At 43.0% G+C, this 26,585-nt stretch overlaps 1 protein-coding gene across 7 annotated transcripts in view; it reads left to right on the top strand.

Moving 5' to 3' along the window:
* Window positions 1-26,585, top strand: part of PTPRT (protein tyrosine phosphatase receptor type T) — a 1,099,906-nt gene that overhangs the window by 972,994 nt on the left and 100,327 nt on the right. For all 7 annotated transcript variants that reach the window (XM_081556965.1, XM_081556964.1, XM_081556963.1 and 4 more), the window contains one exon: window positions 6,965-7,113. In XM_081556965.1, coding sequence (XP_081413091.1) covers window positions 6,965-7,113 — 149 coding nt within the window. The remainder of the gene's footprint in view (window positions 1-6,964; window positions 7,114-26,585) is intronic.

Below are 26,585 nucleotides of genomic sequence, written 5' to 3'. Positions count from 1 at the left end.
AGAATACATCAAAGAATGTTTTTAGAGAAAAGCCATTCTTCAGGGTATCTATTTTAGAGGATTTGCATTTAATAAATAATGAGGCCATTTAAATCAACGTGGCTGTGTGCTGTATTTAAAAGGTTACCAGAGAGCATTTATTGAGTGCTTACTGTGTACCATGAACTGGGGGAAATGCTTTGGTAACTACACGCCATTTAAATCTTCACAAACACCCTCCCTTCCTGGGGCACACTGATGCTCCCTGCAGTTCTGCAGGCAGGGGGAAACTGACATGCAAAGGAATGAGTAACTTGCAAGAGCTCATGCAGCAAGTCTGAGATGGAGCCAGGTTTTGATGCCAGGCTGTCTGGCACCAAAGCTGATGTTAACTGCTGTGCCATCCTGCCTTCTGAGAGAAGAGGAAGTGGTGTGTTCGCCTTTTAATCCTTCAGTTTTCCATATCCTCGTTTACACTGTCAGCTCTGCTGTGGGGTAGCCCAGCTTCTGCCTCAGTTATAGTCACTCTGAGTTAGTGGGATTTGGGTTAATTAGATTTTGCCACATTCAACGAGGACTGGAATTGTTACCATGGATGGAATTTGCACTTCTGATTTTGTCCCAAAAGGAGAAGAGGAGGAAAGTTAAAACAGGTGTCCTGAGCTGGCAGGCAGAAAGCAGGGTAGGGCCCTGTGACTTCTGCCAACATGCCACATGCCTTGGCTAAGCACCCCCTCTGTCTGGGCCTCAGTTTCTTTTATAAAATGAGAGAATGATGCAGTTCCCTTCCAGTTCTGACATGTAAATTTAATTAGATATTCAATCATGTCAGCACAGAAACATCCAGGCTTAAAAGAGTACAACACCAGCTTTTAATAGGAGTAGAGTTTCAGCTGAGTTTTCTTTGTCTGCCTCCTGTGGATGGACATCTCTCTGGCTCCAGGGTTCCAGTCTTTGTGTTTAAAGTCTATCCAGAGATGCCAGTAGAGGATGGGTCAAGGAAAGCCCTATGGGAAGGGAAAGAGAGCCTGGTCAGTGTCTCCCCTGGAGAGTGGGCATGGCTTTTCACATCCAGGGAAGAGCCCTGTGGAATTCCAGCGCCCTCTCTCACTTGGCAGGGGTCTCCTGTTCTCCGTTCACACATGCAGGATTTTGCAGGATCCAGATGCTGGAATCACTTATCACCTCTTTTCCAGATGGTTTCTCAGCCTCTGCTTGAATTCCTCCAATAATGGGGAGCTCATTATTTCCAAAAGCTTACACAGAACATGAGTCTTGTCTGGCTTTTTGCATCATGGTATCCTATGTTAACAGCCACTGGTACAAGGCAGGTGCTAATTAAGTATTTTTTTCAACAAATTAATGTGCAGAGAGAAATAAACTACTACCTTTGAGGAGGAGATGATGATTTCTAAGAGCAGTGGGCCTTTGAGTTGGTCCCTAAAAGGTGAAGAGAAAGTAGCCGAAGAAGAAAACATGGGAAAGTCAATGCAGGCATTAGGCTCTTCCAAAGGAGACCCAAGCAGTTCTACTTTATTTTATTTTGTTTATTTATTTGTTTTTGCTTGCACTGGGTCTTTGTTGCTTTGCAAGGACTCTCTCTAGTTGCGGGAAGCAGGGGCTACTCTTCGGTGCAGTGCATGGACTTTTCGCTGTGGTGGTTTCTCTTATTGCGGGAGCACAGGCTCTAGGTGCACTGGCTTCAGTAGTCGCAGCTGATGTGCCCTCGAGTGCAGGCTCAGTAGTTGTGGTGCAACAGGCTTAGTTGCTCCGGGGCATCTTCCAGTACCAGAGATCAAACCCATTGCCCCTGCATTGGCAGGCAGATTCTTATCCACCAGGGAAATCAAAGCAGTTCTACTTTACTAGAACTTTCTTCCATGTCCAGCCAACATGGTGGTTCTAATTCTGCCCTCTGGGGCCACACAGAGCCAGATACCACATGTGTGAAAAGAGCATTCCAGAATATTTCCTTTCCATAAGAAACATCCCCGTGTGTTTCAGACACTCTTCCTCCTCCTGTCATAGCATGATTCTGGAACCTTTCACAGTCCTACAGTCCTCTCCGTTGAGCCACTCCACCTGCCATCTTCCCTTACAAAGACTGGTATTCAGGAGTCACAGAACTCATGGTCCCTCGTGGGCACATCCCCAGCCACCAGCCCTCACTCAGCAAACAAGCAAAGGTCAGGGAGACCTCCCAGTGATGTGTCACATCACATTGTCCCAACCTGTCAGAAGCAGGGAACTTGGATTGCTATGTCTTGAAACGTTCTTCAACTCTCCAAGGACCCAGCAGAGGAATAGATAGGCTTGCGCAATGCCTGCTTTCTAACAGCTCTTGGTACCCCCTGCTGGTGAAATTGTGTGACCCAAAATGGAAAGAATCTCAGAACAACTAGAGAAAAAAATTCCAAGTTCAGCAAGTCACAAGTACTTGAGTCTTATGGGATCTGAGGACTGCGTAAGGTATGCGACCATCCCATGTTCCATGTGGCTGTCTTATAAGTTTTTTTTTTTTTTTTTTTTTAAGGAAACATTCTATAGCTATGGCCATTCTGTGGGCTCTGAGGGAGAAAAAGAAGTCTCTGACTTCTGTGTACATTCCATCATTTCTTCAGACATCCTAGGAAGGACATGCTAAGTTGTGAGACAAAACTATTTGTTAAGTAGAAATATTTCAGGTCCCCAACTAATTTCATGCAACTTTTTCTTCCTCTTTCCTTGCCTATGTCAGTTTTTAACTGGTTATAATTTTAAGTCAGAGGAGAATGACAGTCTTTTCTATACTTCAGATTGTAGACTTTAAAACATAAATTTGCACAGCAAATTTATTGAGCACCAGCTACATTCCAGACACTCAGCAAGAGGTTGGAGTAGGTCCAGGAGGTTGGAAGAGGTTCACCCAAGAGGTGCTTGCCTTCCTGGGTAGGAGAGTTGAATCGCTGCAGTTGGGTTAGTCAAGCGCTTAGTTCACATGGTAACAAGGCCTTCCGTGATCCCCTGACAGGGTTCAAACCGGCTATTTGCTGCTCTCCTCTCGCCGTATGTAGTGTTCCTTCTTGGCTTTCATCACCTTTGTGATTTTATGTCAATTTCCATATTTCTCTGTCTAGTGCCTATCTCTGCCATTAGTCTCTGTGTCCCAGGAAGGTGAAGGTCATGTTTGGTGTTTGACACTGTGATCTTCTTCCACCGAGCAGAGACCGGCACATGTAGGTGCTAAATAAATGTGTTTAGTGGAAGAGTCCACCCAGAAGACAAAACCGCACATCTGTTCAGGGGAGCGAGAGGAGATGTGACATCTGAATGCCACTGAGTCTTGAAGGATGAAGAGGAGGTGGTCCAGGGAGAACAGGGGTACATTGAGGAGTAAGGAGTATTTAGGAATGCTTAGGAGAGCGAGATGAGGTAGCTAGTGTTCCCTAAAAGGAGATGTGTGTGGAAAATAAGGCTGAGTTGAAGCCTGGAGCCATACGCTGAGGGTCTGATATGCCCGACTCACTAGTTTGGATGCTCCCCTCTCTTTAGGAAGAAGAGGGAGGGGAATCAGCTAAGTTCTGTGACCATAGGAGTGAATATGATCTCCCCTAAATTACTTTTTTTTTAAATTATTTATTTATCTCACTGCTCTGGGTCTTAGTTGCGGCACACAGGATCTTTGATTTTCATTGCGGCATACAGGATCTTTAGTTGCGGCTTGCAAATTCTAAGTTGCCGCATGTGGGACCTAGTTCTCTGACCAGGAATCGAACCTGGGCCCCCTGCACTGGGAGAGTGGAATCTCACCCACTTGACTACCAGGGGAGCTCCCCTAAATTACTAAGAGGGTTCTTAACATTTAAATTATGAATAAGATCCCCACAGTACGGTTTTATGTTTTATTCCCATCTACATACCTTTCATTTCCATTTTGTAGCTGCAACACCTGTCTACATATTTTTAAATTTTAGGTAGCATCATCATCACCATGAAAACATCATGTCAACCATGGGCCAAAAAACCTGTGAAAAACCTGAGTTGTCCAATTTTTAAATATATGCTTTGGAGAGGCTCCATTTAAAAAATTTTTTACCCAGGTGTTCAGAGCTACCCAAACATTACTATAAAATGCCACTTTTCATAGAGGCAGCCAAGGTCTTTTTATTATTATTATGCCTTTGGAAACCAATGATTTGTGCCTAAGACAACTCTCTCCATATTATTTTACCCTGAATAGAATGAGATTGGTTGGGAGTTCTGCCCTAAGGAAATATCAAAACCCCAATACATACTCATTTATAGTTTGAAGTTAACTCTCTTATCAGATTTCCTTTTATTTCCTGCTGGGGCAGTATGAACAGAACTCGGATGGAGGCAGAGGGTTTGCTGTATATCTTTTCAAATTTATGATTAAGAAGGTCACATATACATTTTTAAACACACTCCTTTTTGATAATAAATGAAGAATGAAACTTTGAAATGTCATCAGAAGCTGAATTACTCGTTTTTCTTTCATTCGCCTACCCCTGCCTGCCGGCTGATTGCCTGCCAATGGTGAGGAAAGGCCCAAGTGACCAAATGCTTCATTTCTTGTGATTTTTCTATCTGCCTGGAATAGTCTCACTAGTGGAGCAGCGTGCCTGTGGCCAGAGCATTTTAACTGAGAGATGCACTTCTATTCCTGAGCCCCCTTCTTTTTCCCAGGCCAATTTAAAAATAATAATAATAATAATTCCATTTTCGGCTGCGTTTGTCTTCAAATTGTGGCCAGAATGAGAGAAATGAAAGCTCTTCTCTTCCCAAGTCCAGATCCACTCTAGATGCTTCTCTTCTACGTTCTCTGTCTACAAAGCAAGATCTAAACGGATGCCATGCCTTTGGCATGAGCCACTCTAACAGGTCATAGTGGGAGTGGAGGGTGTAGTCAGGGGATCTGTGCCTCCAGGTCCCTCCCTGAGAGGTCATCCAGCACTGGCTGGATCCTTTGGGAGAAGATCACTGTTTCTGTACTGGTGGTCTCCTCTTCACAACACCTTTTGGGTCCTTGTGGCTGCTCCCTCTGCTTGTCCCTCTGGACCCACAGATGATAAACAGCTCTCCTGTCATTGTATTATACCTCGGGTTCCATAGAGTTGCAAAGAGTTGGACATGACTGAACTGACTTAGCCTGAAAGCATGTACACAGAAGTCTCTAAAATATTTCTGTGTGTGTGTAAGTGTGTGTGTGTGCACACACAATATCAGTCATATCTGACTCTCTGTGACCACATGAACTATAGCCCACCAGGCCCCTCTGTCGTAGAATTTTCCAGCCAAAAATACTGGAGCTGCTTGCCATTTCCTACTCCAGGGTATCTTCCTGACCCAGGGTTCAAACCCACATCTCTTGCATCTCCTGCATTGGCAGGAGAATTCTTTACCACTGTGCCACCTGGGAAGCCTAGGTTTATCCTTGCATTTAATACCTCCTCTGACGGGGGTTCATTACCTCTTGAAACTGCCTATTTCATTATCAGATGGGCTCAACTTTGGAAATTTTCTATGTGGTACTGAATTTGACCTCTCTGGAACATCTGTTCTTTCTGTGTTAAAGTAAGAGTGACCAGGATTGAATTTGAAGTCAAGCCCTGTGAAAAATGGAGCAAGAGACCTGAAAGAATTTACCCTCCAGATATTTAATGTGCAACCCATAGCTTTGCATATCATAGGAACAAAATTACTATATTTAGAGGGACACGTGTTAGGTAAACTCAGAGGGACCAGGTTTTTTTTTTTTTTACAAATATTTGAAGAACTGTCCTGTACAGGTTAGTCATAGTTTTATATCTCTGACAATAAATCTAAGACCCAATAGTTGACATTTAAGGGGAGTAGATTTCAAATCCATACAAGAACTTTTAACCCTCAGTCTCCTAGTGAGGTCCCAAAGTCTCCATCACTTGATATAATCCAGGGGGGATGGCATTCCACAGCAGGACTGCTGGAGAGAAGACTCCAGCAGTGGAATGCAGTTGAATCAGTGGTGATGATACAAAAGCAAGAAGAGCAGCTGCCACGTGTTCAGCATTCACTGTGTGCCAGGCACTGTGCTCCATACACATTATCTCACTTAGTCCTCATTTAATTCCTCTGAGGTTGGCCTGTGAAGTTCAGAACTTAACATGGTTAAGGAACTTGCCCTGAATCATGCAGCCACAGGCTGCGTGGAAGGAAGATATGAACCCAGGTCTGTCTGATGCCAAAGCTGATGGTTTCAATCCCTAGTGGTTGGTGTTAGAATCACCTGGGGAACTTGGTGGCCATACAGACATTTAGTCCTTGTCCTGCTTGTATGAATCTAGGATCCGTGGGCTTTTTCAGCTGAGTGATTCGGATGTATACGAGTTTGAGCATGGCTACTCCAGGTCGTCATCATTATTGTCATGATTATCATCGTCATCATTATTCTAAATGCCCATCTGGCTCTGAGGGTTACTATAGGGATAACTGTGCATCTAGTTCTGCTTTAACTTTTACCCTTTTGAGCTATAGGGCTAACTAACGTCCATTCTTACCCCCCACCCCCGCCAGCCCCTACTTCAATCCACCATTGTTTTGTGGGTTATTTCATGAGCTCGATCACGGAGAATGGCCAGTCTTCATTATGAATATCCTTCAGAGCCCCACAGGACAAGTTCCACATGACTGCATCTTCCTTTTAAAGTTAGAGAAATGTTATGCAAATCTCATTATTTCCCATTTTAAGCTCATTAACAAACACACCCTTTGTTGGGGGTGAGGCAGAATGAATGTCATATTTCTGAAACTGAGGCCATTAAAAGGTTCAGGGTGACTTAGGCTTATCCCACCTTGACCTTGGAGGACCTTCCTTGACCCTGTTTCTGGACAATGCACCAGGTTTGGGGTTTGAGGATGGATGGGAAAAGAGCAGTCTGATCTTCCAGCCCTTTGAAGCAACTGTCACCATCTGACTGTGATTTTTCCCCTTGCACATGTCCCGAAGGAAGCTGGCCAAGAAGCAGAAGGAGACCCAGAGTGGAGCGCAGAGGGAAATGGGGCCCGTGGCCTCGGCCGACAAACCCACTGCCAAGCTCAGCTCCAGCCGCAATGATGAAGGCTTCTCCTCTAGCTCACAGGACGTGAACGGATTCGGTAAGTTGAACCAACCAAGGGGAATGGGTCATCTGTGGCCCAGCTTGACCCTGGTACCTCTGCTATTGACCCCTCCCAGTGTCAGGTGCTGTAGGACATGGGGGCCGGATGCTTCCCTGGGATCATCAGGATGAAAGTGCTCCCTGGCAAAGACTGGGGCCACCCATCCTGGGTGAAAAGGAAAATTTCAGAATCCATCCCAAAGCAGATGTAAATAACGGCAAGTCATCTTAACTGCTGCTTGTACACAGAAAGCAGGTTAAAACTAAGAAAGGAGAGCACGATTATACACTTAAGGAGAAAAATATGCCATACTGAATTGAGTGTCGTAGAGTTGTCAAAGCAGTGTTTCACATAAACCATGAAAGGTAAATGACTTATGGGTTACAACTATCTCCATTTCTCAGCTTAGGAAACTGAGGCTCAGAGAAGCACTCTCTCCAAAGCCGCATGGCTGACAAGTAACTCATTCAATCCTGAAAGCCGTGCCTTCCCAGCCTTGCCCAGTTCCCAAGTGGCATTAAGTCAAAAGCAGTGGTGTTCTTATGCGGAGTTAACACAAGATCTCAAGCTAATAGAAGTGGCCACGGTTTCAGAGTTGACCCCTGTCCAAACGAGAACCTCAGGACTAGTAACCTAAAGCTACCTTGGTGATCAGACTCAAGAGAGCTGACTTTTGCACTTAAGTTTCTCAAAGCCGGTTCTTTTTCTAGATTTCATAGAAATGCTGGATTCCCCAGCCTCTGCTCCAAATTGGGGAAAGCAGGAAATCTAAAGGAATATGAACAGAGACACGTGTTCTCTCCACACTGTGCCATTGGCAAGGGAAGAAATCATATTTTGTAAAAATCACTTCATTGCTGTTATTGTTCATTGTTCAGTCAGTAAGTCGTGACTATTTGTGATTCCGTGGACTGCAGCATGCTAGGCTTCCCTGTCCTTCACTACCTCCCGCAGTTTGCTCAAACTCATGTCATTGAGTCGATGATACCATCCAACTATCTCATCCTCTGTCATTCCCTTCTGCCCTCAATCTTTCCCAGCATCAAGGTCTTTTCCAGTGAGTCTGCTCTTTGCATCAGGTGGCCAAAGTATTGGAGCTTCAGCATCAGTCCTTCCAATGAATATTCAGGATTGATTTCCTTTAGGATTGTCTGGTTGGATCTCCTTGCAGTCCAAGAGACTCTCTAGAGTCTTCTCCAACACCACAGTTTGAAAGCATCAGTTCTTCAGCGCTCAGCTTTCTTTATGGTTCAACTCTCACATTCATATATTCACTACTGGAAAAACCATAGCTTTGACTAGACAGACCTTTGTCACCAAAATAATGTCTCTGCTTTTTAATATGCTGTCTAGGTTGGTCATAGCTTTTCTTCCAAGGAGCAAGCATCTTTTAATTTCATGGCTGCAGTCCCCATCTGCAGTTATTTTGGAGCCCAAGAAAATAAGAAAACAATGTTCCCATTGTTTCCCCATCCATTTGCCATGAAGTGATGGGACCAGATGCCATGATCTTCATTTTTTGAATGTTGCGTTTTAAGCCAATTTTTTCACTCCCCTCTTTCACCCTCATCCAGAGGTTCTTTAGTTCCTCTTTGCTTTCTGTCATTAGAGTGGTATCATCTGCATATCTGAGGTTGTTGATATCTCTCCCTGCAATCTTGATTCCAGCTTGTGCTTCATCCAGCCTGGCATTTCGCATGATATACTCTGCATATAAGTGAAATAAGCACTGTGCCAATATACAGCCTTGACGTACTCCTTTCCCAATTTTGAACCAGTCCATTGTTCCATGTCCAGTTCTAAGTGTTGTTTCTTGACCTGCATACACGTTTCTCAGGAGGTAGGTTAGGTGGTCTAGTATTCCCATCTCTTTAAGAATTTCCCAGTTTGTTGTGATCCACATAGTCAGAGATTTTTGCATAGTCAATGAAGCAGAAGTAGATGTTTTTTGGAATTCCTGAACCCCATGAACAGTATGAAAAGGCAAAAACAAAAACACATGGATAAAATCAATTTGGGATGACGAGGATCTATGAGAGGATGAAGACAGAAAGGAAACAAGCGTTTATGGACCACCTTTGTCCACGACACAGCCTGTGAGATGCTTTCTATGCTTGTTCCCATTTTATAGATGATGCATCCAGAATTCAGTGTTTGGCTGACCTTCCTATTGGTACACAGCTGTTTCCTGATGGATCCAGGATCCAAGGCTACTGCGGACCCATGATTCCTAATCTCATGTGCAGCACAGCACCTAGCTGAGGAAGTTTACAAAATCCACATGTCTAGGCCCCACACCTTACTTGCTGAATCAAAACCTCCTGGGGCACCAGGAGTGGGAGTGGGACTCAGGGATATAGATTTTGTAAAAGCCACTCAAGGGGTTCTTACAGGCACCTTGGTTAGAAGCACTGAACTTTGAAAGAGACAGCAGAAGTTTTCAAATACTGACGTGCTGCCTTGGGAAAGAGATTTTGCTTTAAAAATATAGTGATTGAAAAAAATATTAAAATGAATACCCATACACCTTTTACCTAGGTTCACCAGTTGTTCACAATTTGCAACATTTGCACTCACTCTCCCTCTCTTTCTCTCTCTCTCATACACACACACACACACACTATACACATACACACAGTATATACACACACACTATATATGCACAATTTTCTGAACCACCTAGATGTTAAGTTTCAGACATTGTGATACTCCCACCTCCAGAAAACCCAGCACGTTTTCTGAGAATGAGGACAGCTCTTCAGCATAATTGCAGTAAAATTATCTTACCCAAGAAATGTGACCTTGTTTCAGTCTCTGATAGACCAGTCCGTAGCTGAATTTCCCCCATGGCCCTAAAGTATTCTTTCTTTTATTTGTTACTATCTTTTGGATCCAGGATTCAGTCAAGGTGCTCACTTTATATTTGACCTCCACATCTTCCATCACCTTTTTATCTACAATGTTCTCCCATCTTTAGTTTTCCTTTCAGGATGCTGACATCTTTTGAAAATCCAGGCCAGCTGTCCACAAAATACTTCTGAGTCCAGATTCGTCTGAATTTTTTTGTCATGATCGTATTCAGGTTAAACATTTTGGCAAAAATGCCGCACAGGTGACATTGTGTACATGCTTCCCTTTGCATCATTTCAATAGTAACTATCACTCTGATAAACTACCACAAAGCTATCACTTTGGCCACTCTTGGTGATGCTCAGTTTGAGCACTTATTAAGGTTGAGAATTGGGCAGAGTCTTAACAGTACATACTGATTATTTCATGAGCAAATATTTAGCTTGTTTTTCTCAGAGAGCAGAGCAAGTTTACAGTCTCCCTAACCACAAAGTCAGTTCTTTTTAAAAAAAATAATTTATTTTTGGTTGTGCTGAGTCTTTGTTGCTTCGAGGACTTTTCTCTAGATGCAGCGAGCAGGGGCCACTCTCCAATAGCAGTGTGCGGGCTTCTCTTTGCCGTGGCTTCTTTCGATGGGGAGCACAGGCTCTAGGCCATGTGGGCTCAGTAGCTGCGGCTCCCGGGCCCTGGAGCTCAGGCTCAAGAATTGTGGTGCGTGGGCTTAGTTGCTCCTCGGCATGTAGGATCTTGCCTGATCAGTGATCGAACCCACATCTCCTGCATTGGCAGGCAGATTCTTTACCAGTGGGCCACCAGGGAAGCCCTGTCTCCCCACAGAGTCAGTTCTTAATCCATTCTCCACACAGGTGAATTCCTGGGATGTGTACATTCCAGCAGAGGGCAGGAGAGGCAGAAAGGGATGGCGGGGAACTGGGCTTGGTTTCTCCTTGTAGGTACACCCTGAGTGTCCCCCGACCCCACCCCCTGCCTCTGACCATGGTAACTTGTCACTGACTCCCCTGCTTTTGTTCTGGGCAAGGGAGTTCACTAGTAGGTCTAGCTGTTGGCATGTGCTGGCCAAGTGGTACCTATTCACCAAAATCTTTCCTCTCCAGGCCAGGCTCTTGTGCACAGTTATTCCATTTGTAAAAATGTCGTGGGAAGACTCTGAAGACCAAAGAGATGTGGTCAGAGACACACGACAAACATCATGACACCCAATTTTTAGGTATATGACCTCAAGTGAAAACTTGGGGAACAGCAGTTTCTTGGATTTCAAGGGGGAAATACCACCTCCATTCCCCCATGGGCTAAAACTTAGACTGTTTAAGATGAAAGCACCCAAGACCGGGATAGATTGGCCAGCCAGTGGGGAAGAAGCAGCAGATCCAACAAAATCTAATTAGATGTTTTAAAGTCCAGACGCAATCTTTCCAAGATTGATATGTGTGTGTTTTATGCCTCTTTTACACACAGGTATAACATGCATACATACACAGGCATATGTGTATCTATACATATTGTATGTACATTTATTTTAATGATATTGTTTTTAAAAAGAAAAAATTCAATCAACATTATACTCAGTCATTAAGACATTTTTCATTTGTTTGAATCAATGAGTATTTAGGATTCTGTCTATTCATCTGGTGTCCTCAGGGTAGAACCACAAACATGTTCTGGGGATTCTTTAAAATGTCCTGAAATTCATCAGGTACCTTTTAAAATGCTCTGTGGAACCACTAGGATGTGATTTGAGGGGGTGAAAAATGTAAGTAATGCTTACATTGGAGATGTGGAAATTGCTTCTGAAATCACCCTGATGTATGTAAAATTGAATCTATTTTTGTGACATTAGGAAAGTGACTGGTTTCTGCATCAGTGTCTTTAGGAGGCCCTGAGATTATTTGCAAATGTTGAGGAAGCGTTGAGCAAAGAATAGGTGTCACATTGGAAAAGATTACAGAAAAACCTGTCCTGAGCAATTATTTCATTATGGGACAGGTGGTCCCTGACCTAATTCAGCCTTGGCACCCAACTGTGTGGGTTTGTTTTCCCAGATTTTCGATTCTAAGTGACCGCTGAGTTCTACAGCATCCATTCCATCAAGCCTCCCAATTTTGTAGCGGGCTAGTGACCTCCAGGATACACGGGTGATGGCTCTCTGTCAGCGGTGGGCTGTTGCTCTGGAGAGCTTTGGCATTGAAAAAGGAGTGCTTGTCAACAATGTGCATCGTTTTCCGTTTAAAGGATTGCTGGCTTTTATTAAGTAATCTGATTTTGATCTTATTGCCCTGTTTACCTGCTTGTTCTTTTTCTGAGATCTTTGGCTCACTGGGATCATTTTCTGGGTCTTTCTCCTGGTGCTTTCTTTTTATATTCCTGTTTAAATCTTCCTTATGTCTTTTGTTCATAGTCTCACTCTCTGCTTGTTTATTTTCAATCCAAATCAAAATGCTTCAAAACAAATCACTGTTGAATTCTGTGATACAAGGCTTAGCCATCTATCCTTCCTGTAATAGCATTTGACAGACTCACTTGCCCATTGGGTATTGTTAGTAAACTCCATCTTCATTTTTTTGCTTCTCTTCTATTGAATGGTTTCATGTCTGGTGGGTGAAGGCAGTTTATCTCTTAGGAGCATCCCATGCTGGGCCATCAAGCTATCTGTTCAGTAAAGAAGCAAGCATGGTTGAAGGTTTGAAAGAGACATTCAGTGGCCATTTTCTTGTTGCTTAATATATGCCTGTCCCATCCTGAGTCCCGAGAATAGTTTGGGGAGGGGTGTAATTACAAAAAATGAATAAAATGGGTCATCATCGCAAAAATAACAGGTGTTTCTGCTTTTAAATTTTTCATAGTTGACAAAAGTTATTTTGTAAAACCCTGGAGCTGTATATCCTTATTCCTGCACCATAAGAGAACTTGCAAGTTTATTCTTACCCCCATTCTACAGATGAAGAAACAGGTTCAGAGACTCCATACCCCAAATCACACAGGCATTATTTGCAGCATCATAATAAGGATCTGTCTCTCCTGACATCAGTTAGGTTTTATCCACTTAGTTCTACAAAAAATTTAGAAAAACATCCATAAAAATACCTACCAAAACAGCAGTATGAGAATTAAATAATCAGAATCAGGAAAACATAAATGAAGACAAGAGGGTCAAGACCAGGTTATTTTAAACTATAGCTCCATTATATGAAAATTTAGTCTAAATATGCAGGCTGGCAACTTTCAAATTCCAATTTGGCTCTGTGCTCTCTAGTAACAAAAACCCAAATAGGAAGATCATTTGTATTGGCAGCTGCAATGTGCTAGACTGTCTGCTTTATATAAATCCCACTCTTAAGCCTCCTAGGAACCCTATAAATTAGATATTAGTCCCATTTCATCAGTGAAGAAACTGAGTTTCAAAGAACTGGAGTAAATAAACCCAGTGCCAGAGAAGACTCTTGAAAGTCCCCTGGACTGCAGGGAGATCAAACCAGTCAATCCTAAAGGAAATCAGCCCTGATTATTCATTGGAAGGACTGATGTTGAAGCTCCAGTACTTTGGCCACCTGATTCAAAGAGCCAAGTCATTGGAAAAGACCCTAATGCTTGGAAAGATTGAAGGCAGGAGGAGAAGGGGATGACAGAGGATGAGATGGCTGGATGGCATCATCGACTCAATGGACGTGAGTTTTGAGCAAACTCCAGAAGATAGTAGGGCTTTGCTGGTAGCTCGACTGGTAAAGAATCCACCTGCAATTCAGGAAACCCTGGTTCAATTTCTGGGTCAGGAAGTTCCACTGGGGAAGGGATAGGCTACCCACTCCAGTATTCTTGGGCTTCCTTGGTGGCTCAGATGGTAAATAATCTGCCTGCAATGCAGGAGACCTGGGTTCGATCCCTGGGTTGGGAAGATCGCCTGGAGAAGAGAAAGACTACCCACTCCAGTATTCTGGCCTGGAGAAAGATAGTAAAGGACAAGGAAGCCTGGAGTGCTGCAGATCATGGGGTTGCAGGGAGTAGGACATGACTTAGCGACTGAACAACAGCAACACACATATGCATAGAATGGAGATGGGATCAGGAGCCAAAATAGGGTTATCTGACTCCAGAACCCAAGCTCCCTCCCTGCACTAGGAACATAGCTGTCACCACTCAACTGGTCTCACCATGTGAGGCTGCTAATGGCTGGGAGAGAGGGAGGGCTCCACACCTCTCCCGATGCTCAGCCTTTCTACCACATGGGCAGAAGCTGCTTCCACCATAGTGTCCTGCATGAAGCCAATCAGATTCCCACCAAGTGCCAGGCTCTGAGATGAGCATGTCCAGATGCGGATCTTAATCTATCCCCACAGTAACCCTCTCCAGTTGGTATGTTTATTACCAAACCCATTTTTCAGGAGAGGAACAAGATTTTCCTCAGGTCACACGATGAATAGATGGTGAGGTTTGGACCTCAGATCGGATGTTCTACTTTCGAAACCGAAGTGTCCTGTCTTTCCTCCAACCTTAAGCTTTCTCTCCTTCATAAAGTGGGTGAAAGAAAGAAAGGAGATCAACGTTAATAGCCTTTCTGGCTGATGGGACAGGGCCTCTGCTTGGTTTCTCTATGCACTTTAGAGCCCAAAATGCCTGTCGCAGGAAAGCAGCTGCCTAGTAGTCCAGGAAGGACCCATTAGAATTGCCCCAGAAGAAGCTTCTTAGGAGTTGGAGCCATAGACCAGATGGTCTTATTCCATCCTCAGGCACTCCTGAGCTGGCCCACGGCCCAGATAGATATGTGGCGAGAGAGCTCACAACTTGTTGTGGGAGACACATGATCCAACAATGAGCATCTTTGCATGATCTAAATATGTATGCATGAATGAATGATAGATCTGAAATTCATCTAAGATCTTCTAGCTCCAATCCTGTATCTGGTTCCAGCTCTTCTGGTAGTGAATTCTGTCTTCTTTTAAGCTGAAAGCTACTCTGTGTAACTTCCATCCATTCACCCCTGATTGTGCACAGAAGTATGGATTGGCCAGCAACCAGACGCTGGCCCTTGTCTGCCCTCTGGTGTCACACAGGGTAATGAAATCAGTCTTTCCCTTCCTGCTGCTCCCAGCCCCAGCCCCAGCTATTGGACTGCTGCCAGTTGTGTGCCCTGCAGGTCCTTCCCTCAGGCTAAGCAGCCCCCACATCAGCTATCAGCCTTCTTCAGTACACATTTCTGTTTTCCAATCTGTTCAAAATCTTGATTGGCACATCTGTCTCCATTTAGTCCATGTCCGTGGAGTATGTGGTTTCCAAGTCTGTGCCGGGCCAAATTAACTGGAAGTTCAGAGAACTGCTACCACCCTCACTCTCTGCTCCATACCTGGGTTCAGAACACACTGCTCACATTTGAATTAACCTCCAAATGCCCATCACATATCTGCCTCCTGCAGAGCTTATGCAGGAGGGATTTGAGGGACCCAAGTAAAGACTTTCTATTTCATCTGTGCTGTGCCTTCTTGTTGGATTTGACCCTGTTATCCCAGAGTACTAAGATATTTCTGGTTGATTTGATTTGATTTCTGGTTGTGTCAGCCAAGGAGCTCACTTAATCCTCCCAGTTTGGGGCCTCAAATTGTAATAATTATTACATTACTAATATCCATCATACCAGCTATTATCTATTGAGCATTAATTATGAGCCCATTTCCAGCTGAGCATTTTGTGTGCATTATCTTGTCTCATTGGTGTGCTGGGAGGATTAAATAACTGTTATGATTATCCCTGATGATTTACAGGTGAGGAAACTGAGATTTTAAATAAGAAGGAACTTGCCTAAGGCTTCATAGTTTTAAATAGCAGGCTTTTAATCTGGAACTTAAACCTGGATCTGTGTGACACCCCTAAGCCCATAACCAAGATCATTCCTATATACCACCTTCTGTAAGATAGATGTTATTATCCCCATTTTATAGAGTTGTTGTTCAGCTGCTCATTCATGTCCGACTCTTTGCCACCCCATGGACTGTAGCATGCCAGGCTTCCCTGTCCTTCACCATCTCCTAGAGTTTGCTCAAACTCATGTCCGTTGAATCAGTGATACCATCTCATCCTCTGCCATCCCCTTTTCCTCCTGCCCTCAATCTTTCCCAGCATCAGGGTCTTTTCCAATGACTCGGCTCTTTGAATCAGGTGGCCAAAGTATTGGAGCTTCAGCTTCAGCATCAGTCCTTCCAATGAATATTCAGGGTTGATTTCCTTTAGGACTGACTCGTTTGATCTCCTTGCTGTCCAAGGGACTTTCATTTTATAGAGAAGGAAACTAAAGTTTTCATTTTCAGACAGACATTGAGACATTTGCTCAAAGTGTAGTCCCCAGATCAGCAGTATCAGCATCACCTGGGAACTTCTAGGAGGCAAATTCTTATGCCCTTCCCCAGGCCTACTGAACCCAAAACTCTGCAGATAGGGCTCAGCAATCACTTGTGGCTTGTGGGGTCTTAATTCCCCAACCAGGGATTGAACCTGGGCCCACAGCAATGAAACTGCTGAGTTCTAACCACTGGATGGTCAGTGTATTCCCAGCAATCAACTCTTTAAAAACCCTTCCAGGTAATACTGAGGCACCTTAAAATCTGAGAATTGCTGGCCAGTAGTAAAGGCCAGGACTATCAGATTCCAAAGCCCTAGTTTTTCTGTGTGCCAGATTGTCTCTGGTAGTACAGTTGCAGGCACACTGAGAGAGAAAAGCTAATTTCCCCTTTCTCAAGGTGGATCCACCAAGAAGAGGGGCTACCTGGAGATGCTGGACCTGAAGGCTGCTAAAGCCTGTATATAGCAGTGAAGGCTCCTAAACCCAGGGGTCCCTTTGAAACCATCTCTGGAACTTTCTTTCCTTTTGTCTGAATGGCTAACAACCTGAGAGTCAGACTAGAAGGAGTGGAAATTTACAAGGAAAAGCAATTATGAGTCACACAGAGAAACTAGAAGCTCAATAGAACATCGTGAAAAGGAATAAAAAGAAAAACACAAAATTCTGTTTGCAGGGACAATTATATTTTCTGGTTGCTCCAGGATTAAACTGAATCCAGGAGAATTGAATGTTACAAGCTTGCCACCTCCAGTTTTATTGAATATTTTATAGCGATTATTGAATATTTTGCAATCATCCTCTTGGCTGACAGATTAAAGGACACACTTATTAAGTTCCTGGCAACCCAGAGTGGAATGGAATTGTTCATTTCTTGGAAATGGAAATTTAAATGCCTTAAGAAAGTAAACAAATTCTTTCACATACATTAAGAAATTAAACTAAGTGTCAGAGAAGGATATTAGACTCAAAAGGGGACATAATAGCCCATCAGAACTAAGAATTATCTTAGACACCATCTGTCCCTGCCTCCTCATCTTAAAGATGAAGAACTGAGTCCCAGAGAGTTTTCTCAAGGTCACCCACTGAGTCAGTAGTAAAATCTGGGCTAGAGTTGGGAGCTGTGACCACTCTGGTCCTTGTCCCCTGGTCTCCTTCAGAGAAGGGAAGTATGGTCAAGAATGGTTTGTCTTCTGATTTCTGTAGACACCCAATCTGATTTCTGCACAAATCAAACCTTCTCAGATTGAATTATACTTTTCATCTCCTGGTTATGGGAATAGCTGAGGTGTTCCTTTAAATATTCATTGACTGCCAACTATATGCCAAGCAAGGTAGGGATTGTAAAGATAAATAAGACATGGTCTGTAGACTATTACTGTCCTCCAAGAGGAGACCTGTAAGTGGATTAGTTTCAATAAATATGATAAGTGATAGAGAAAAGGCATGTATAGAGCCCTAGGAACACTGATCAGAGACTCAGCAGGTGATTGATTCTGCCTAAGTGAGTTAGGCAGTACTGTCTGTGGAGGGAATGGATTTTGATTTGAAGGAAGTACAGGAAAAAGATCCTCCCAGATAGAAGGAAAAAAGGCTTGGAAGTGTAAGGGATATGGTGAGCTCAAGGAAGGGGCCTTGAGGTATAGGGTGCTTTGTTTTGAGATCATTTTGGCCAGAAATACGGCTAGAACAGTAGCAAGAACCTGCCTGAGAAGGAACTTACATTTCCTGATTTAAATTCACTGACTTAAGTTCACTTTCCAAGAAGGGTACCAGTTTGGAAATTGGGATGATCCCAGTGTTAGGTGCTCTAGCATGTTGTTGGAACCTGGCCTCGTATTCTCTTTGATTTGTATAGATTCTGCTTTCCTTTATAAATAAGTAGGAACAACATTTTGTCAGCCACAAACCTTTACTTTTCATTGTGAGCTGGCTATCCATTCTTCCTCAGGAAGAGGAAGAGATCTCAGGAAAGCTGCAAAGCTGAAGTTGCTTTTGACAATTTATGCTAGGCCACTACATCTTGAGAAGAAAATAGAATTGTTCTCTACACCTCACAGGTGGTCCTGAATTGCAACAGGGCACTTAGGAAGTGCTTGTTAAAGTAATCAGGGATAAAGAAGTGATGTTGAAAATGTAAATATATAGTTGCTAGGGAGCAGAATGATCTGAGCTTGAAGACCAGACTTTTTTTTCTTTTCCCTCAGCTCCGAGCTACAGCCTCGATAAGTTGAAAACATTGATAATAATTCTACTATCTAACCTTTTGTGAGTAATTCCTGAACAAAGTACTTTATGCGTGTAATTTCCTTTCCTAGTCTCAACAATTCTATGAGGCAGATCAGGGAAACTAAGGTTCAGAGATTTTAAGTAACTTGCTGAAGGGCACGCAACTCCCAGTAAGCCAGACCCAGGATTTATATGATACACCTATCAGCAGCCTGTCCTTGAAATAATTTCTTTGCTTGACTTTTGTTGTTGTTATTGTTTAGTTGCTCAGCCATGTCCAACTCTTTGTGACCCCATGAACTGCAGCATGTCAGGCCTCCCTGTCCTTCACCATCTCCTGGAATTTGCCCAAGTTCATGTCCATTGAATCGATGATATCATCCAACCATCTCATCCTTTGCCACCTTCTTCTCCTTATGCCTTCAATCTTTCCCAGAATCAGGGTCTTTTCCAGTGAGTCAGCCCTTAGCATCAGGTGACCAAAGTATTGGAGCTTCAGCATCAGTCCTTCCAATGAATATTCAGGGTTGATTTCCTTTAGGATTGACTGGTTTGATCTCCTTCCTGTCCAGCGGACTCTCAAGAGTCTTCTCCAGCACCACAGTTGGAAAGCATCAATTCTTTAGCACTCAGCCTTCTTTGTGGTCCAACTCTCACACCCCTACATGACTACTGGAAAGACCGTATGGCTGTAGCTTTGCCTATATGGACCTTTATCAACAAAGTGATGTCTTTGCTTTTTAACACACTATCTCGGTTTGTCATAGCTTTCCTTCCAAGAAGCAAACATCCTGACTTTTACTTTCCTAGATTTTCTTCTTCCTCTCCAGCCATTTCTTCTCATGCTTCTTTCTTGGTTCTTCTTCTACCTATTCAAACATCCCAGGACTTAGTCCAGAATCTTCTCTTTTTCTGCTTATTCTCAGTCTAAGTGGATGGTGATGACATTAAATGAGATAATGAGCATAATAAGAGGCCAGAGTTGAAGCAGAAGAGGGGGAATTCAGATCTAGACAGGTAGGTTTGAAGTGCTGTTGAATCACTGGAGAGATGTCAAGTTGGCAGTTGGATTTGTGGGCTTGGAGCTCAGCAGGAGTCTGGCCTGGAGGTATAAATGTTGCTACATTATATATACAAAGTGATTGAAGATGTCCATGAATAAGGAAACTGAGGCACATTGAGATGGAACACATTGCCAGGTGTCACTTAGCAAGTTAATGGAAGAACAAGAACATTGAACCAGGACTTAGCTATTAGAAATACCTACAGAAAAGCAGTCAATTAAAGCTGAGGGCAAAACAAGGGTCTGTGAAAGGGGCTATGTGACTAGTCCAAGCACAGACCTTCTGGTCATCTACCTAGACCCTGTGATGGAATTTAGAATGTGTGAAGAAGTTCATAGATTAGGTGGCCTCATGGTTGTCTACTCAGCCAGAATTATGATAGGATGTCAATATTCAAAGCATAATTTTCTGAATCAAAATAGAAAATTTTAAATTTCTAAAGTCTGATTTATATATTGGTGGTTTGGAGTGGACCTATATACCTTGGAAATTCAGTGAAGGGACCATAGTGTTGGCATAATCAGAAAAGTTGGGGAGCCCATGTCAAGTTCTTGCCCAGGTGGTAGGTTGTCCCATTGCCTGGAGAGGTGAACAGGAAGTAGAGGTTTGGAGAGGGAACATCTTTGCAAAGCAAAATTCAAGGAAGTTGGAAGGTCAGAGTGCCAAGGACAGGGAAAAATCCCTTTGTCCCCTACATTACCATCTCCATCATTTTCCAGATAGTCTTCTACATACTTCTGAAGGAGTATGCCATGATGTTTAGTTAAGCTGACTCAGTAAGATGCTCTTGACTGGATTGAGAGGAACTACCTAAGCCACCAGATATCTATTATATCTCTAACCCACACCTATCTGTAGAGTGGGCAGATGTTAAGTGAAAAGATCCCCCAATCACAATGCTAAGTGTTGGTAACACAGACAAGAAAAAGACAGCTCTACTCCCCCAAGTCCCATGATATTTTAGGGCACACAGACACAGTGATATGGCATGATACATCTAATAGAGGTATGTGTAGAAGCTACAAAGAAAATAGTGTCTGGTGAAGGGAGGCTATTCTGGCCCATTAACCATGTAATTCATCTCTCTTCGGGTGATTTACTTTTCACTTTGCCAGCCATGTGAATTGACTCCCTAATTATGTGGAGGCTGGAAATGAAAGTAAAATTTCAATCCCTTGGCAGTAAAACAAGAGGAAATGTGTTAAACGTGATATCAAAGATACATTTAGCAGAGATACAGTATAGAGTAATCTTGACATGTTCCTTTCCCTTACCCTCCATGTCTAGTTCAACACCATATTTGGATTAGTCTGCATCTTCAATATATCTGGAACTCATCCACATCCACTATCCCCTTCCTTGTCCAAGTTATCCTCATCTCCGACCTCAGTAAATTCCAAAGCCCCTAAATAATCCTTATGTTCATCCTTGTCATCCTCTCATTCATTTTCTTAAAGGCAAATGTGAATATGTTGCCTCATAGCTCCCTGGTTTAAAACAATTCTATAGCGTCTGATTTTTCTTAAGCTGAAAACCAAACTCCCCATTCAGATCTTATATACAGATCTTGCCCTTCTCATTTCTTCCGCGTTCTACATTTCACTCTCCCTTCTCTGTGAGCTCTAGCCACACTGCCTTCTCTAAGTGCACCACCCTTTCTGCACCCGTTCCATTATAGGGCCTTTGCTCATGCCGTTACTCTCTTTACCCCAGAGTGGACAAACTGTAGCCCAAAGGCCAAATCCAGCCTACTCTTTGTTTTTAGAAATAAAACTTTATTGGAAAAGAGCCATGCTTATTTGTTTATATCTTAGATAAGATGTGCGTAGATGTTTTTGTGCTCCCGTCAGTAGTGTTGAGTATTTCCTACTGAGATCATCAAGCCCACAAAACCTAAATATTTACTCTCTGGCCCTTAACAGAAATGTTTCACAGCTCCCCATTTAGAGCACTGGCTATTCCCTCACTCTTCCTCTAATTGACTCCTTTAGATCCCAATTCATGGATTTCTTCATTTTCTACCCAGACTAGATTGGATCCCTTTGTTAGGTGCTCTCATAGAATTCTGTTTCCTCAGCACAGACCTCTTCTTCCCAGCGTGTTTAAGGTACATCTCTTCTGACAGTTGGCAAGATCCAAGAGGGGAGGACCATTTCTGTTTGTTTACTACTGTATCCCCACCCCAGCATGAATAGATACACAGAAATTCTTATTTAGTTGAATAGATGGATAAATGGATGAATGTATAGACAGATGGGACTCAGGCATAGCAATGCTAAGAATAAAAAGGAATATCTAGAAAGCCTGGTACAGCTGACACTATACACTGTTGACCTACTTTTTGCATTCAGACTTGAGTGCAGCAGAGAAGGGAATCAAAGAATGTTTCCTTGCCAGACAGTTGATATCCAGATCTTAGCATGTCTTCACCCCTTGCCACCAACCTGTAGTCTGCCAACACTGAAGGGAATTTTTCAAGTCCCTTTTCTGCAAAATTGGGAGCTGCTACTCAGAATATCCACAATAGTCAACTGTTGGCTGGTCTGGTAATGTGATACAATCATTCCTCTATTCATAGGAAAAGGGAAGGATAATAGTCAGTGGTCTTCAGACCAGACACAAATAGAGGCAGAGACTCGGAAAGGCTACTATCTGGCTCTGTCAGTGGAAGAAACAAAAAAAATAGTAAAGTCAGGAGGGAGGTATAACAGATGGTGCTTATCCACTGGCTGGATGGCCTCAGAGGTAGCCATGGGAACATCGGTTATTTGGGAATGTTCTGGGAGATGATGGGCATCCTTTACATGGATCCAATCTCTATAGCCAAGGAGATCTGGCTTCTTCACATGATTTGTCTTGGGAGCTGAGATGTTTCATTAGTTACTGAAACTCACTTGCTAAGCAAAAAGGAAGAAATTTGAACTGTGTTGGTTTTTCAGATGAGTAGAAGCCAAAATGAGCTGATAGAATATCAGTGCGACCTGGGATTAGGCTTCTTGGAATGCTTCAAGATGATCCAGGAAAGTCTTAGGAAGGAGATGGATCTCAAAGAATAAGCAATCAGAGATTGTCAAGGCAGAAAAGCAGAAGCATGTTATTGCTGTCTTTGCTTTGTTATGACACATCATGTCAACACTTAATGGCATAAAACAACCACCATTATATTTTTGCTCTCAATTCTATGGTCCAGGAGTTGGGGCAGGGACCAGTAGGAATATCTTGAAAATGAGCAGACTCAGATGGAATGACTTGAATCGCTGGAAATAATGGGGATGACTCTCCGAGGTCCATATGTCTGGGTCTTCACTTCTTCCTCAAGTGGCATCTGCTGGGGATGAGCCCAAATGGCTCCTTTATTTGCATGTCTGACCCCTTGGTTGAAATGGCTAGAACATCTGGGGATGGCTGGTCCTCTCCCTGTGCATCTAACTTAGTCTTCTTTGTAGCATGGCAGATTCATGGTAGTCAGACTTATTGCAAGATGGTTGACTTCCCCCAGAGCAAGTGTTCTGAGAAATCCAGGAGGAATGCCAGTCCTCTTAAAACTAGGTTGAGAAGTGGCCAGCATTATTTCTGCTCCATATTAATGTTAAAAGTAGCCACAGGTGAGCAGTACAGAAGCAGGTTCCATCTGTCCATAGGGGGAATGACACATGCCTGTAAGAAGGGGCGGAGTGAATGGTGGTCATCTTGGAGATAAACTACCATGTTGTCCTAAAAGAGAATATATGTGCCTGGACACAAAGGGGTGAGAGGTCTACTTGGCTGATAAAATGAAGACTAGGCGTAGCAATACTTTCCACGTCTCCAGTTTCCACTTAGGCTACAGTGATAACGCTTCCATTACTAGCACATGGTTGTCAAGATCTCTAAAGATCTTCAGAATCTTTAAAGAGCTTTTGCTCTCATGCAAAATTTCTTGTGAGTGTAAATGTATTCCCTAAAAGACAGAGCCCAAAAGACATCAATAAAATTAACTCTTCCCTAGAGCTTGAGAATGTGAAGGACAGAAGACAGATGTTGGTGTCTCTGTCCAAGGTGCTGATCCTCCTTGAGATCAGGCTGGCCCTGATCCCTTTCTCAGGAAGTCCTTTCCCTAGGACTTGTAATCATGAGTGGTTTGCCATCCCTGGAGTATTTGGATTATTAACTCCATAGGGTTACGTGGTAGGAAATGAACCTAGAAAGGTAATCAAGAACTGTGTCTTAAAGATTGTGAAAGAGTAGAGAGCTTGGAATTTGTAATGTTTTCTGCAAGGAGCTTGCACAGATTTTGAGATGTGGAGAAGCAGAATTGAGTCCAGTTTCAAAAATAGCATCCTAGTAATAGTGAGGAGAATGTATTGGACTGGGCTAGGAGTTAATAAGACTAATAAAAAGTAAATATTGTGCCTGTGTATATCAGATTCAAGGAAAGTAACTTAGCACAAAACTCTGGTGCACCCACGCATACACACATACCTGTTTACAGAATTAATAGTCACTACAAACAGATTAGTGTGACCAACTCTTTGTAATGAAGCAGGTGATAGAGGTTGTCCTACAACATTCCATTCTTGAGACTGTTTTTAAGCCTAGCAGTATTGATTAAATTTCCATCCTTGCTCTATATTTTCTTTTTCAGTCAATATTTTGATGATTTGGTGCCTGAACATATTTGGACATGTTTGATTTTTGAAATTAGTATCCTTATTCAGTTAATGTCTCATTGGGCCAGTTCAGTTTTTCCAAGGTGAGCACCCCTTTCATCTTCAGGGTCTTTGATCTGGGTTGACTGAAATTCCCTCTGATCTGTAGATGTGACAGAGGATCAGAAAGTAAGCGAGTCCTTCCACACTAGCAGAGTCACTTCTGCTTCTGCTACAGGAAAGATGCGTGTGGTCCTCCAGTGAGTCTTCAGCCAGCTGTGCTCTAGCAAATACATGTACTTGTAAAGCTGGTCCCTGGGCACTCTTATTAATAACCCTTCTTTCACTGTCCCATCACCCTCCTTGCAAATTGACCCCTCAGCAGAGGTTTACCTAGTAATTCAATGTCGTTAATGTGCTTTACTTATAAAATAGCTACTTGCCAAGCCTGTTCTGCAACATTAAAATAAAAGTCTCACCATGCCACTGTCCATCTAAAACTCTATCACTGGCTCCCTCTTGCTCTCAAAATGAAAATAAAATGCATCTCATCGCTGATGCTGAAGCTGAAACTTCAATACTTTGGCCACTCTGATGCGAAGAACTGACTCATTGGAAAAGACCCTGATGCTGGGAAAGATTGAAGGCAGGAGGAGAAGGGGAGGATAGAGAATGAGATAGTTGGATGGCATCACCAACTCGATGGGCATGAGTTTGAGCAAGCTCCTGGGAGCTGGTGATGGACAGGGAAGCCTGGCGTGCTGCAGTCCATGGGGTTGCAAAGAGTCGGACACTACTGAGAAGCTGAACTGATGGCCTGTAAGAATCAGAATGATCTGATTCCTGTCTACATCTTTGGTCTTATCTCTAACTACTCTTTGGACTCCTCAATATAGTTCAGTCTTATTGGCTTTCCTTCTATTCTTGGGAAACACTAAGTATTTTCTCAACAGCATGGCTTCCACAATTCCATTCCCCCTTCCTACAACATTCTTTCTATCAATCATTGTTTACCCTTATTAATCATTTAGATGATTATCTGCCATCTTTTAGAGGGCTCCCCAATCTCTAAACAATGACCATTTTTTCTAGTCCCTCTTATTACAAGTGTGATGCATTCAAAAATTTATTTAGGAGATTTTGTTGTTGTTAATGTTTGATTCTTTGCTAATTTGTAAGCTCCAGACTACAGAGACCACTTCTGTATTGACTAGCACTGTAACCCTGGAGACTAGTATTAGGTGCCTGATATATGGCAGATGCTTGATGAGTATTTGTTGAATGAATCATTATGTTAATTTTGTGATCAAGATGGATCACAATGATTCGCTTTTAACTATCCTGTATTCAACTGGCTATTCTTGTCCATTGCATGAAAAATGAAGACCTCAGCATTGAGGTCTTTTCCAATGAGACAGCTCTTCACATCAGGTAGCCAAAGTACTGGAGCTTCAGCATCAGTCCTGAGTATTCAAGGTTGATTTCCTTTAGGATTGACTGACTTGATCTCCTGCAGTCCAAGGGACTTCCAAGAGTCTTCTTCAGTACCACAATTGGAAAGCATCAATTCTTTGACGCTCGGCCTTCTTTGTGGTGCAACTCTCACATCCATACATGACTACTGGAAAAACCATAGCTTTGACTATACAGACCTTTGTCAACAAAGGGTCCAGAGAACAAGGTTTTAATGATGAGCAATCTACACTGTTCTTTGTTGGAGAGAAGTTGGAAGTCCAAACTAATGGGGCCCACAAAAACCATAGACTTATCTCAATCCAGATCTTTCAGAAGGCATCCTAGTGAGTGAGTTAATCCAAGATGCTTCCAGGGGACTACAAGGATCCTTGTACCTATGAAGCCACTGCTTTCCAGGTCTTTCTGGTACTGAGTCTGACCTTCATTAGCCCAGTAAGGTCTGGCATTGAAGCCTTCCTCCACTTTCCCATTCTCACTTCTGCTATGACTCCGGTCTGGGTACACTGGACTTTGCAAATTCTCTTTTAAGCTAGTCACTCATGCTATGACCATGGTGATCCCCCCCCCCTCCAATCTCATACCTCCACCTCATTCAGACGTATTCACTAGGTCCCTGCTTGGCAAAGAGCCCAGTGTAATGTTGTTAAGGGTGCTAGCTTGCACAGTCACTTCTGTCATTGTCTTCTAAAAGCACCATTGCTTTTTCAACTGACCCTACACATGGTGAGCATTTAGTCACCATTTCAAGTCATTTATTTAGCGTGAAAATTTGTTGGACCATTGTTTAGCAAATTCATCACATTGAACTTTTTACTTAGCAGAATCACTTAATTAGTGTTTTATTACTGGAATCGACTGTCAATTATGTGGCTAATTCAT

Source organism: Giraffa tippelskirchi, chromosome 13 (assembly GCF_054371585.1).
Source record: "Giraffa tippelskirchi isolate mGirTip1 chromosome 13, T2T-mGirTip1v1.2.pri, whole genome shotgun sequence".
NCBI classification, from domain to species: Eukaryota; Metazoa; Chordata; class Mammalia; order Artiodactyla; family Giraffidae; genus Giraffa; species Giraffa tippelskirchi.
This window is presented reverse-complemented; position numbering and strand designations above follow the sequence as displayed.